The sequence below is a fragment of the Antechinus flavipes genome, chromosome 3, assembly GCF_016432865.1.
Source record: "Antechinus flavipes isolate AdamAnt ecotype Samford, QLD, Australia chromosome 3, AdamAnt_v2, whole genome shotgun sequence".
NCBI classification, from domain to species: Eukaryota; Metazoa; Chordata; class Mammalia; order Dasyuromorphia; family Dasyuridae; genus Antechinus; species Antechinus flavipes.
This window is the reverse complement of record NC_067400.1, coordinates 406,493,218-406,506,732: the sequence shown is the minus strand read 5'-3', so window position 1 is coordinate 406,506,732 and position 13,515 is coordinate 406,493,218. Positions and strand designations below refer to the sequence as shown.

The 13,515-nt window shown below is 33.3% G+C and overlaps 1 protein-coding gene across 8 annotated transcripts in view; it reads right to left on the bottom strand.

Moving 5' to 3' along the window:
• The window catches only part of PDE1A (phosphodiesterase 1A), a 476,490-nt gene that overhangs the window by 135,360 nt on the left and 327,615 nt on the right, over positions 1-13,515 (bottom strand). For all 8 annotated transcript variants that reach the window (XM_051986090.1, XM_051986089.1, XM_051986088.1 and 5 more), the window contains 3 exons: positions 8,578-8,760; positions 2,963-3,029; positions 500-616 (listed from right to left, as the gene is read on the bottom strand). In XM_051986090.1, the coding sequence (XP_051842050.1) occupies positions 500-616; positions 2,963-3,029; positions 8,578-8,760 (367 nt within the window). The remainder of the gene's footprint in view (positions 1-499; positions 617-2,962; positions 3,030-8,577; positions 8,761-13,515) is intronic.

The window sequence follows — 13,515 nt, the reverse complement described above, 5'->3', positions numbered from 1 at the left end:
TGGTCTCAGATTTCCTCTAGAAAAGATCTATAGCTGGTCTATTGGGACCAATGGATAGAATAATAGACTTCAATCCAGGAAAACATATGTTCAAATCTTTCCTTAGTCATTTACCAGATACATAATTCTGATCAAATCAGTTAACCTCAGCTTCAGTTTTCTCATCTATGTGCATATTCACGCATGTGTATATACATATATGTATCTACATATACATATACCACCTTAAAAACATTAAATCATTTATAAATGTTAGTTTTTATTATAAAAAGTGAATAGTGATATTGATATAATAAATTCTAAGGGAGCATGGAAGCATGTAGGACAATGACATATGTGAACTATGCAGCTTCTCACAAATATCATGCATATATTGTTTCATTCTCTCCTATTGAGTACTATATTAATAATCCCTAAAAAAGGCTGATATAATGATATATTGTGTCATTTTTATTCATATCTAATGCATTAATTTTTCTTATCATTTAATATTTCTGACCTTGAAGCGGTTGATAAGATCATATCTGGTGAACAGTTCATACATCATAAATTTCAGACTGTGCTCTCCACTTGCATCATTTAGGGCAAATACATCAAATGACCATTTATCTACATCCTGTAGGGGGAAAAAAAGGATATATTTTAGTTTGTGCTGTCTTCTAATTCTCTGCCAGTGATTTTAGCTAAGAAATAGGCAACAAATGGACTGAAGACAAGATTCCTTTAAGCAACAAGGTGGTACAGTGGATAGAATGCTGGATGTGGATGTGATATTTAGAGGACCTGAATTGAAATTCTGCCTTAGAGTCTGATTAGCTGTTTAATCTTAGATAAATCAGTTAACCTCTATCTGCCTCAGAGATAAGAATAGACCTACCTCAAAGGATTGTTTTGAGGATAAAAATGAACTTATTTTTTAATTTGTTAATTCCAATTTTATTTTATTTTAAATAGTATCTTATTTTTTCCAATTACATGGAAAGATAGTTTTCAACATTCACCTTTGAAAAATCTTGTGTTCCAAATTTTTCTTCCTCTCCTCCCCTCTCCCTCTTCTTCAAGACAGCAAGTAATCTGATATATGTTAAACATGTGCAATTCTTCTAAACATATTTCCATATTTCTCATGCTATGCACAAAAATCAAATCATAAAGGAAAAACACAAGAAAGAAAAAAAAACAAGCAAATAAATAATAAAAAAGATGAAAATACTATGCTTTGATTGACATTCAATCTCCATAGTTCTCTCTCTGGATGTAGATGGCTCTCGCCATCACAATTCTGTTGGAATTGCCTTGAATCATCTCATTGTTGAAAAGAGCCAATTCCATCACAGTTTATCATGAGATATTTTTAAAAGCACTTTGTGAACTTTAAAGAACCACATAAGTGTCATCCCATTTGTAAAGGATCTGGCTATGATTGATTAAAGAGAACTATTTAATATATACTTAGGATAAATTTTGATGAAGCTAGGAACTAAGGGAAGAGGACAGCATAAGTATTTTGAGATCTTTCCCTATTTCAGGGTATCCTTCTACCTTGTCTCCAACTTATTTGATTAACTTGAAAACCTCACCATCATTTTCCATTTTGATTTAATTCAATATAGCTTTCATCACTATATTTTTTGGAGATCATACATCTCCCTATTTAATGCCTTACTTGATATCAGTAAACAAAGAATCAACAACAAAAAAAATCATCTCTGTGTTGACAGTCCCCCCCATCAACTTCTACTCACAATAAAATTTGCCCTTGGGGAAGGATCTGATAAGTTGCCATTTCACAGGATCACAGATGTAGAAAGGGAAAGGACATTTGATATCTTGTAATACAATATGCTCATTTTATATTTTAATAAAATTAGATCTAGGATAGTAAAATGGCTTCTCCATAATCAAAAAGTAAGTATTCCTGGCAAAAGTGGAATTGGGCTCAAATAGAGAACTCTATTGCTCCATGCTGTCTCCATTTTTAAATTCATGTGTTTCAGTTTTAAGATTACTCTCTACCTTTAAGATAAAAATCTTTATATTGTTAAAAGAATACTAGGTAACAAAACCAATAATAGAAGTATTTTGGCTGGTATCGTACCATCTAGTTATTCCTGGGATTACAAATTTCCCCCAAGAAACTAATTCAATTAGCAGGCTTATGTGAGAGAAGTCTCACATTTTCCCCTAAATAAATGGCATTGGGTATCAATGCCTGGCTAAAAAGCAAGTTGTCTCAGCAAGAACCTGGGAAAATCATGAAAGATGTAGTTAGTGAGGACAAATAAACCTCCCCTTTTATGGGAGTCCCCTTTGCCAACTTTCATTCAGAAAATCCAGCTGTAGGAATCAATCCAACTTTATTTCACCATAAAGTCATAACAGAGATGATTTTTCTCTATAATCACTTTATTTTTACTTTCTACTCTTTTTTATAGTACTTCTATCTAAACAAACAAACAGAAAAACAACAATGTAATCTCAAAGCAAAGCCAAATTTATTTATTCTTTACATATATCAAATGATACACTTGGCTGAGTTTGATCTCACTTATAGCTATTTTATGCAAATTCTTAAATAAAAAGAGAAAGTTATCACTTTGTAGGCTCTAATGATCAATTTTTCACTGTCTACTAAGTTCTGATTTGGAATGGGTCATTTAAAATTTTGTGCATTTTTAAAACTGATATGCATGCTAACATGTCCATTATTACATTAACTAATTTCTTTTATTATTATTATTATTTTAATTATAGCTTTTTATTTAAAGTTATATGCATGGGCAATTTTATAGCATTGACAATTGCCAAAACTTTTGTTCCAATTTTTCCCCTCCTTCCCCCCATCCCCTCCCCCAGATGGCAGGTTGACCAATACATGTTAAATACTCTTATTTCTGACAGTTAATTTAATTAACAATTCAGAACTACGATTTGAGAAAAATAGAAAAACTTAAATTCTTACCTTTAATGTTATAATGACAGCTGCTGGATAAACTAAACCAGATATGCTGGAACTCCGTCTGTACATCCTAAAAAGATAAACAAACAATTATTCAGTGAAAGTCTTAAGTTCCTTAAGTCTTGAGGAAAATTTCTTTTTGTTAAGTTTACCTTTTATCATTCATTATGTTCTTTCCTCCTCTGCCAAAGTCCTACTTCAATGTCTTATCGTGGTTTGCCAGAGACCCCAGGTTCTTGAATACTTTGCCAGCAGTTGTCAAGTTCTAAGCCATGCTATCATTTTTATTTTCAATTGATTAAAAAAATAGATCAAGTTTGAATAATTGAATTGCCAATACCATCTTTTTTTTTTTTTCCATGTAGGCCTTTTCATTCAATTTAGTATTAATTTCTGGGTTTTGTTAATAATCAAGATATATGACTACATAACTAGCCAATTCAGAAATTTTTTCATATAATTAACCAGCATTCTTTGTGATATTATTCAGTGCTCATGTCTAAAGCTTTCTGACTGATTCTAAACTTGAGGAAGATATTCTTGGTATATGGATATAAAATTTCTAAGTAGTCTACAAATCTTCATTTCTTAATTTTGAATCCTGTCTAATATATATCCCACCCAATTTTTTTCTTGTCATTGAAAAATCATCAACTATTAATTAATATCATGCTGAGGTATTTATTCTTCTCCACTTCTTCATTCCCAATAATGGATATTGATACAAACATTAAATTATTTTTTCAGCCTTTTTGAGCTTTTCAACATGAATACTGAAAGTAGAAATGACCAAATACAGCATAACATCATATTTCTTTGTGCTACTTTATATTTCTTTATTCTATATGAAAACAATTCTTTATTCTATATAGAAAACAATTCTACCAACTTCTTTATTTGCCTAAGGAAAAATTTTAAGGTGTATCTTCATTGAACTGAAATTTTTATATGTTTTAGTTTATAGTGAGAATATTGGTATCGATGAGGTTCCATTCCATTAGCTGTTTATTAATGAATTGGGAATCAGATAAAAAATACACATAGAATAGTAGCAATTAAATGAACAATTATAGATGCCTATGTCAATATGGAATACAAACTCTGATCATTGTAAAGATATTCCTAAGGTCTTTTTTAAAGCCAGAGGAAATTCTCTAGAACACTGGATGGATCTTCTATGAAAAATGTGTAGAAATCATATGGCTAAATTGTAGTAGAAGATGAGAAAATGTAATGGACCCCCAACTTTCAATGGTAAAAGAAATGCCAATTGTTGGAATCCTTACTAACTGCTAACTAATTAGAGTTGATCTAATCTTACAAGAAGATGTTTTGGGCAGAACCTGAAACAAGGTACTAAGTAGAACTAATTAATACAAGGCTTGTGTTCACACCTTTACTCATTGGAGTTCAAGGAGTTCACACCTCCCTTGAAGCTCTTTGGGCCAGAGAGCACTATGGGAGAAAACCCATAATCCCTCTCTCTCGTATCCCACAATTTCTCCCTCTTGGATAAAAGAAACAGACAGAGGGTCTCGGTCAGATTTCACCGAGTGAAGAGTGGAGCTGGCTGGAGGCTGAAGAAAGCAGAGGCAGAGGCTGAAGGACCAGACCTTTGGATTTGGTGACATTCGGAGAGAGCTCTTGGAACCAAGCAGAGAGATAGGTCTCTAAGCTAACCAGGCTATATTGGAGATAATAAAAGATCTGAACTTTTATCACCTGGCTGCATTTTTGAGAAGAAAAAGATCACCACAGCCAATGAATAAAATCTTAGATCTATCAAGGTGTAGAGATAAATTCTCTGCCTATTATCTATAGATGTCACATAGTATTAATATGGTTTTTTAAATGAGCAAGTTGCTTGGAATTCTTGATAAGAATAGTGAATTGCTTGGAATTCATGACATCCACATCCTGATTTTCAACCACTAAATGATGGAAAGCTTTGTATGATAACCCATGCCTCTGATACAGTTTTTTATGCCCTTTGGGCTCATCATTCAAAGTTTTTGTTCTGTGAGATGAATGTTTTTTTTTTCTTATTTATGAGCAATAGATATATTTGTTTTAGAAAGTAAACATATTAGGAGATAGCTATAGGTTCATGGGAGTGAATGTCTTGTTAAATGGAGATATTAAACTAGAATAAACATTTCTCTGGTTGGCTCTTTTTAATATTACTAAAATTATCTCAGAAAACTTATAAAGAGCACAAAATCATACCTGTTTCTTTAGTAGATAAATTAATGTCATCAAGATTAATAACACTATATATATGCATATGTGTTTATGAATATATGTGGAAATTGAAATATTTTCTCCATTATTTATCTCAAAACAACATGCTCTACTAAAGCTCTAAAGTATATATGTAACTTATCTCCTAGTTTATCATTTCTCTGAGAATTAGTTGAAAGTTATAGAGAATAGGGTTCCATTAATTATAAAAAAGTATTTTGTTTGATTGAGTAAAACACTACCTTATAGGCTCTTTTTCAACAAAGTATCTCATGTAACAAAATCATTTGGGAATCATTACAACAGGAAAAACAACAACAATCCTGTTCAATGATTCTTTAATCATTGAAATCAGATTATGTTTATCTCAATGCCTGCCACAGTGAAGAATAATATAAAGCAAAACATTTCTATGAAGACTGTGAAATACTACTGTGCTTCTATTTGTATATGTATATATGATATGTATATTACAATATATGTGCTATTGTGTCCTGGGGAAAATAAAAACTAACAACAAAAAATATTTCACCAATGAAAATTTGCATATGAAATATAACTTTAATTCTTACAATTTCCTAGGATACTAAGAGTTTAAGTGACTTTCCGAGGGTCACACAACTCATACATGATTGAGGAGTCCTGAACCCAGGACTACCTAACTCTGAGGCCAGCTGGCAATCCAATTAATCCCATTATGATTTGTGAAATGAACAGATGAGGCTAAAAATCAAATTGAAAGAAATATATGAGGAAATCATTACATCTGTAAATTTAATTAAAATTATGTTGCAGAACTTTGAATGCCCTGATTAATATGGTCTCCTCAATTTAAAAAAAAAATTGTCTTAATGTACTAACCTATTCATCTTTGGTAGCCTTTTCTTTGATACTTTTTAGTCAATAATTTGGCTACCAAAAAATATCTATAATTGGCAGCACACATTGTAATTTGCAGAAACACTTGTATACTAATTATATACAACATATTCTTCATAAATCTTTTTAATCTCTTTCCTCTTGATGGAATATATGTTGTAGTGTTTTCCAATTTATATCTTTGTATATGTTTCTAAGTTCTGCAATGTTTTCTGAACACATAAAAAAGAATAAAAGGAAATTGTCCTTCAGGGACAAACAAGATAGTAATAATATTCTCATGGCCTTTTCTCAGTGTTATTTAGGGCTCACATCTATTTCAATTAAAGAGAAAAAGATAGTTGGCACAATTTGGATAGTTTTAATAATATTTTTGAAAGAAAATTCTATTAAGAATAATCAATTCCTTTATCATTTCAACCCCACCCCCCCAATATACCTTTCCCCTTTCAAATTTATACTAGTTTGGCCTACAATTATTAAAGAAAATACCATTACCCTTTTAGCATGTGTCTTTCAGGGTTGCTATGGGGACAAAATGAGACAATATTTACAAAGTCTTTTGCAAACCTGAAGTGCTATAAAAAAGCTATAAATTGTTAATATTATTTCAGTGTCAAAAAGAGTCAGTCTCAGGGCCAGAAAGACTAGTGTTCAAATCCTTTATCTGACAATGGTAAAAACTATGTGCTTTTAAGCAAGTTACTTTACTTTTCAACGCTTGTCTAGACAATTGTAAGACTTTAAGTTATTAAAAACTATGCTTAATTGCATTGATAAAGGCAATTTTCTTCCTGGGAGTTTACTTTTGTTGATTAAATTAGTTATCAAAGCAAGATGAAGTCCAGGGTTATAAAACAAATAGGATGAGACTCATTGCTCACTGGTAATTTAGCCATTATAATCAATTTTGAAACAGACCAAAGAAATAGGAAAAATGTAAAGCAGTTAATATGATGACTAGATGTAAGTACAAGGAGACACCAAAGGATGTAGGAGAAAACCAAAATTTTAAAGCAAAAATAATATCTCTTATGTATCAGAGAGAACAATTCCAATTGCAGAGCATTCTTCTCATGACAACTTTTTATTCTCGTTCTCATTTTGAAAACTGAAATAGAAGCCAAGTAGCCTTACCTTCATAAGGAAAATACAATTTAAGTTTCCAATACAAGTAATAGTAGACTATGCCAGAACCAGAAAACATTAATTAATAGGGGTCATCAATCATCATATAATGCTAACCCTATGTTGGAAGGGAAAGTTCATGCTGTGCATCTGTCAATTTCATTTTCCTATCTAAATTTCACCTAGGGTGGGAGTTGTACTGCTTTTTTTTTTCAGAAAGGAGAATGTTAATTATTTTATAATATAAGGAATTGAAAAAAATTACTCCAGACCCCAAGTTCTTAAACTATGATTTGCTATCTCATATGGAGTCTCGCAACTGAATGTGAGGGTTGTAAAATCATGACTTATTATTAGCAAATGTTTGGTTTCTGTACCTATATATTCCAGGGGTCACACAAAAATCTCTCAGTTTAAAGGGGGTGACGAGTGGGAAAAATTTAAGATGCCATGTTCTAGACCATTTTACTTATACTTAGTCATAATTGCCTCCAGTAGTCTTGGTCCAAAAAAATCTGATTTAATTAGATTGTCTGTGCTATTAAGGAGCAAAATGGCTGGCATTCATTCTAGGATCAGAAATGCTGTGTTTTTCACACTTCAGGATTAACCATTCTGCCTTTGTGTTTCAGGAATTTCTCAGATCTGGCCTGCTTCACTGACATAAATAAAACATCTTCAAATACAGATTTCTCTTACTCTTTCTCCCTTTTCCTGCCCACTCCAGATAATTGAAAGCAGCAAACACCACAAAGTCAAAAACTGAGAGATTTTCTTTGGTGGTCAATAGACAATAGATCTTTAGTTCTTGCACATTTTATAGGTGTCATTTTAGGGTATGGGAATCACAAGTCATTCAGGGAATCAACTATCTCATCAAATGCTACATTTTCTCCTAGGATGTGTTAATAACAACAACAAAAAATTAAGCATCTTTTTTTTTTGTCATCCTACTCATAATCAATGGAATTTTATACTTAGTTGTGGAAAGGGAAATGGTTCTTTAAACTTTTTCTTAGCAGAAAAAAAGCCAAAATAAAAAATTAGCAAGATTCATTTTTATAACACAAAGCTTAATGAAGCTGAAAATCTGCTCACTAAATCACAGAATAACAGAATCTTGTAGTTGGAAAGCAAATCAGAAATCATATTGCCAACCTATGTTTAAAGAAAAATCTCCTATATTATAAGACTAACAACCATTTAGCTCTTTTTTAAGCTTTCTGGTGAGGAAGACACAGTTCGGCATTTTACATTTATAACCACTAGATATATTTATAATCCATTTTGTCTGTTGTGTTCACTTTCAACAATATTTCTTTGGTATTTGTTACTAGTCACTCTTTTGTAATGATAAAATATACACTCACCTATCCACAAAAATTCCAGCCTGGACAGCATGCACAATGCTACGGAATTTTGGTTTTTCTTCAGGTTTCCTCTTTGTCATCCCCATTTTCCGTGTGAAAGTAGAAGCCAACCAATCCCGTACTTCTGATGGTACTGAATCAATCTGGATATCAGAGAGTTCATCTTCAGTGTCCAACAATTTCCTACAAAAATTTAGACAGGTTAATTAGATTTTCTAACCATAGATATTTGCCTTTGTTTTTATTAATATATGCAAGTAGAATATTTTAAGATGTGGTGAAAGTACAAAAGAGGCTATTGTGCATTTGATGATTTTAGGTACTATAAAAAATTTTAAAATTAAAATTCCATTCAAGATTTTAAGAGAATATAGCAACTTTGAGGTATTTTAATAATAAATCATTTCACCATTTTAATCTTTATAATCACTTCACTGTTTTAATCTTTATACTGAGAATAGGTAGGGGGAAAGTAGTTTTTGATTAACCATACTAATAGAGTAGCTAGACATAATGAGACATAAATAATTTTTGAGTGGTTTAAAAAATAAAATAGACAGATACAACTTATTTTATTTGAACTGGTGAATTTCTTTATTTCCTTATGAATTTAAGCAAACTGATTTTCAAGATATTATCATAATAAACACCAAAATAAAACCTTACTATGAAAACATAAATGGGAGAAAACTGGGAAGCTGACAAGTTTCTTAATTTTGGCAACTCTTACTTTACTAAACCTTCAGATCCAGCACTATACAGAAATGTCTTCTGTTTTTCTAAACACATTCAGTAAATGAGTTCTTCATCTAGTGCAATGAACCACTTGGAGTTTGATGATTTATTCAGATAAATACTTTACTAAAAATTTATTTGAAGACTTCCAGGTGAAAATACTCCACAAGAAGGTAAACAAGCCACAAAAAGAGGGAAGGAGTTGGCTAAAGGAAGGAATGGAGAGGAAGGGACTTTGTGAGGTTTTAGAAAAATGCTATTCAATCCATAGAGAAATCTTCATATACTCCACGTCAATTGATCTTGGAAACAAACTTAATTTGAATTGATTTATCTTTGTTACACAATGTTCTGTCTCATTAGGCTTAATCTGTATATGTTTGGGTGGTGCAGTGGAAAGAATGCCAGATCTGGAGTCAGGAAGGCTCATTTTCTTGAGTTCAAATCTAGCCTCAGACCCTTACAAGTTGTATAACTCTGGGTAAGTCATTTAACCTTCTTTGCTTTAGTTTACTCATATATAAAATTTGCTAGAGAAGGAAATGGCAAACCAGCCAAGTATCTTTGCCAAGAAAACCCCAAATAGGATCATGAAGAGTTAGAAATGACTAAAATGACTAAACAGCAACAAAACAATATATCCTCTCTCTCAAGTCAATAACTTCCTCCATGGGTATCTATAATTTGGGCAGCTGGTGCAAATGACCTTGGTTTGGAAAAAAATAGAAGTGATATGAGGAGTCACCTCAAGCTTTCATAAGGTCCATGACATTCATCAAATAATAATATTAAGCGCAACAACAATAAACATTTGTATAATACTTAAATGTTTGCAAAAACCTCATAAATATTAACTCATTTTATGCTCACAACTCTGGGAGATAAATATCATTATTATCTTTATTTTACAAATGAGAAAATTGAGGCAGAAAGAGAATTTAAGTAAATTATCCAATAGTCACATAGCTAGTAAGTGTCTCAGGCAATATTTGAACTCAAATCTTTCTGAATCCATGGAGCTTCAGAGCTTGTTTCACTGCACATGCAGTGCCCATGCATACAAATACATGATTTACAATTTCTCTGGTCAATATATTTATATTTATATAACCACAAAAATCATAGACTAAAACCAATTTATTATTAAATTTATTTCATCTACTCTAATCAATTCATTTTATAGCGAGGCAAAGATGAGATCATTCCACCTCAAAAATCTATAATCCAAGTGTTCTGGGACCTGAAGCTTGGCAGCAAAACAAGCTGCCCAAAATTACATCACTAACAAGTGGTATATATTGTAATATTCTTTTCTAAAATGTAATATTCTCTTGTTGGGATTTCCTTGGGGTCTCTGGAGGCAGCCTTCATTTCAGTTCAGTTATCACCCCAAATGCAGCCAGGGGTTAAAGTCCAAATTCTTTATTGTCTCTTTCCAAGTCTTGTCTCCTTTCCTGCAGCCCAGTTAGCTTTCTTAGAGACCTTCTGTAGTCTTGGTTCCGAGAGCTTGAGCTCTGGCTTCTGAATCTTCCCAACTGAATCCTGGCTGAGGCTCTTAGCTTATATATGCTCTCTTAAAGGTGTGAATCATGTGCTGAACTAGAGAACTATTAAGCACTCTGCTAAACAACCATTGTGCTTATCAATTCCACTGACTTAGTACCTTGTTTCAAGTTCTGGCCTATAACATCTCCCACTTTCTTTTGTTTTTAGAACATAGGTAGTCATGACCTCCCTGACTTCTCAAGGAGATGAGAACCCCCTAAAGAAGGTGATCACGCCTTCCCTGATTGCTCAAAAAAAGGGGTGAAAACACCATAAACAGAAGGTGGTCACACCCTCCCTGACATCTCAGGAAGGGAGAGGAAAACACCAAAGGAAATGGGAAATCAAACAGATTAGTGGGTTTCTGAAGGGGCTCACTTGAAATAAGTACACATAAATCCATCAATATGAGAAGTATTACACAGAATTACATAAATTACATAAGCACATAGCAATATAACACAGGCTAATAGTGAGGTAACAAATAACATGAATCAACATGAGGAATTATACATGTCACTAAGTCATAGAAATAGTCCAAAAGGAACCTATTGTCCATTACTTCATGTGCCAGGAATCCAATAATTCCTGCAAGTTTTGAAGTCCTGCAATAGTTTTATCTTGTATTAGGGAATCCAATGATTCCTGCAGATTTTGTTCTTAGGTCTTCTCCTTTGTTTTGAGGTTTTTCTCTTTTTCTGCCTCTCTCCAGGAGCTCATTGCCACCTATCTGTTTCCTTCTCCATATGTAGGAATACAAGCAAACCCTATTTCCTAGGCAGTTAACCTATCTAGTCTCTCTATTTACCACTTTCTAAATTTCTTCTCATCACCTGGAAATTACATTGGAGCTGCTCGCACTGGACATTGCTCTTCTGTTGGGTTAAAAAAAGCCTATATTGTCTCTCCAGTTATAATCCCTTTCTGCTATCTGATTGCCTTTTGGCTGATTGATCATGTCTTAATATTGAATTTCTAAAGGCTTTCTGGGTATAACCTCAGCTGCCATCATGCCCCACCTGTCTTTTTTATGATATCTGGGAACTGGGCCCTGCCTCTCATTTCCCTGGGTCAATGTACATTCTGAGATCCAGTGGGAGCCTTTGTGGCATTTTGGACTTAGGGTTTTAGCTCTTCTCTCACCCTGTCTTCTCACTGTATCTCTATATACTACATTGGGCTCTCAGATGTCCTATTTTTCCACACTGAAAACATCGATGGTTTTCTCTAGAAGTCCCTTGCCAAGAGGGATCCTGTCTTCCCATGTTCATCATAATCTGGGTATAATAAGCCTTTGTGCCCACTATGGCACAGTGCCTTATGAGCTTCTCTAAAGGAGCATTTTTGTCTATTTCCCATATAATTCTTCTGCAAACCTCATTGGCATTTTCCTTAGCCAGTTGTCTGATTATTATTCTTGTAGCTGCATTTCCTCTAATGGTTCTTGTGACAGCTGTTTGCAAATGTCCCACAAAAATCAGCAAAGGGTTCATTGGGACCTTGCTCTATTTTTGTGAAGGCTTCCCCTCGATCTTTCCCTGGGAGGGTGCCCCAAGCTTTTATAGAAGCAGTAGCAATTTGTTCATACACTCCTATAGGGTAATTAATCTGTGATGAATTCTCTGCATACTGACTTTCACCTGCTAGTTGATCAAAAGTGATTTGTACATTAACTCCAGTTTGCTTATCATGTTGGGAATGGATCCTATATAATTCATGATACTCTGAAAGACACAACAAGTTTTGTCCAGCTTCTAAACATGTCCTTGCTATGGATTTCCAATCACTGGAGGTTAAGATTTCATAAGCCAAACTTTCTAGTAACATCTTAACATAAAATGATGTAGCCCCATAAAGAATGCAACCTTTTTTCAATTCCTTAATTTTTTCCAGATCAAAAGGAGTGTATCTTCTCCTTTTTTGATCTAAAGAGTCAAGCTCTTCAATCACAGGGTATGACTTTATTAAATCAGATACATCCTGTCCTTCATTTTTTTTCCTTAACCAATGCTTTTTTGCAATCTTGTCATAGGCTGCTTCATATGTGGTGCTGATTGTGTTACAACCCCTTCCCCTCCTCCTTCTCCCTCTACCTATGAAGGGTTAATTGAAGGAAGTAAGTCAGGGGATATGGAATGCCCCAATTTCTCCTGCTGTGAAGTAGTACACTCAAAATTGTATTTAACTCCATTCTTATCTAATTCTTCATCCTTTTCACCTAGTTTAGTTGGCCCCTCCCCCTCCTGCTCTTTCTTCTTTTTCCTTATTCTATAACTTACATAATTTCCTAAAGCCAGTTGTATTAAATTAAATGTATTAAGTGGGTCTTTGGAAATTGAGTCAGCTCTATTTTCATTATAGAATTGACATAGTTGTTCTCCTACTAATTTCCACTCTTCTAGATCCAATTCTTTTTCTAGAGAGAACCAAAGAGATGTATACTGTCCAGTTTCTAAAAGTTCAGTGATCTGCTCCCAAATTATAATCAAACCATGGCTTTTCATAAGCCTGACAATGCTCTCTACACATTTCTCTTGAATTGGAAAAGAAGGCTGTTTTCTAAACATCTGTCCCATTTTAGATGAAGTACTACTTTAGCCCTTTAAGTTTCTTTATCTGTTTTTGTACTCATCCTAATTTCTGGGTTGAGGAGCCTTT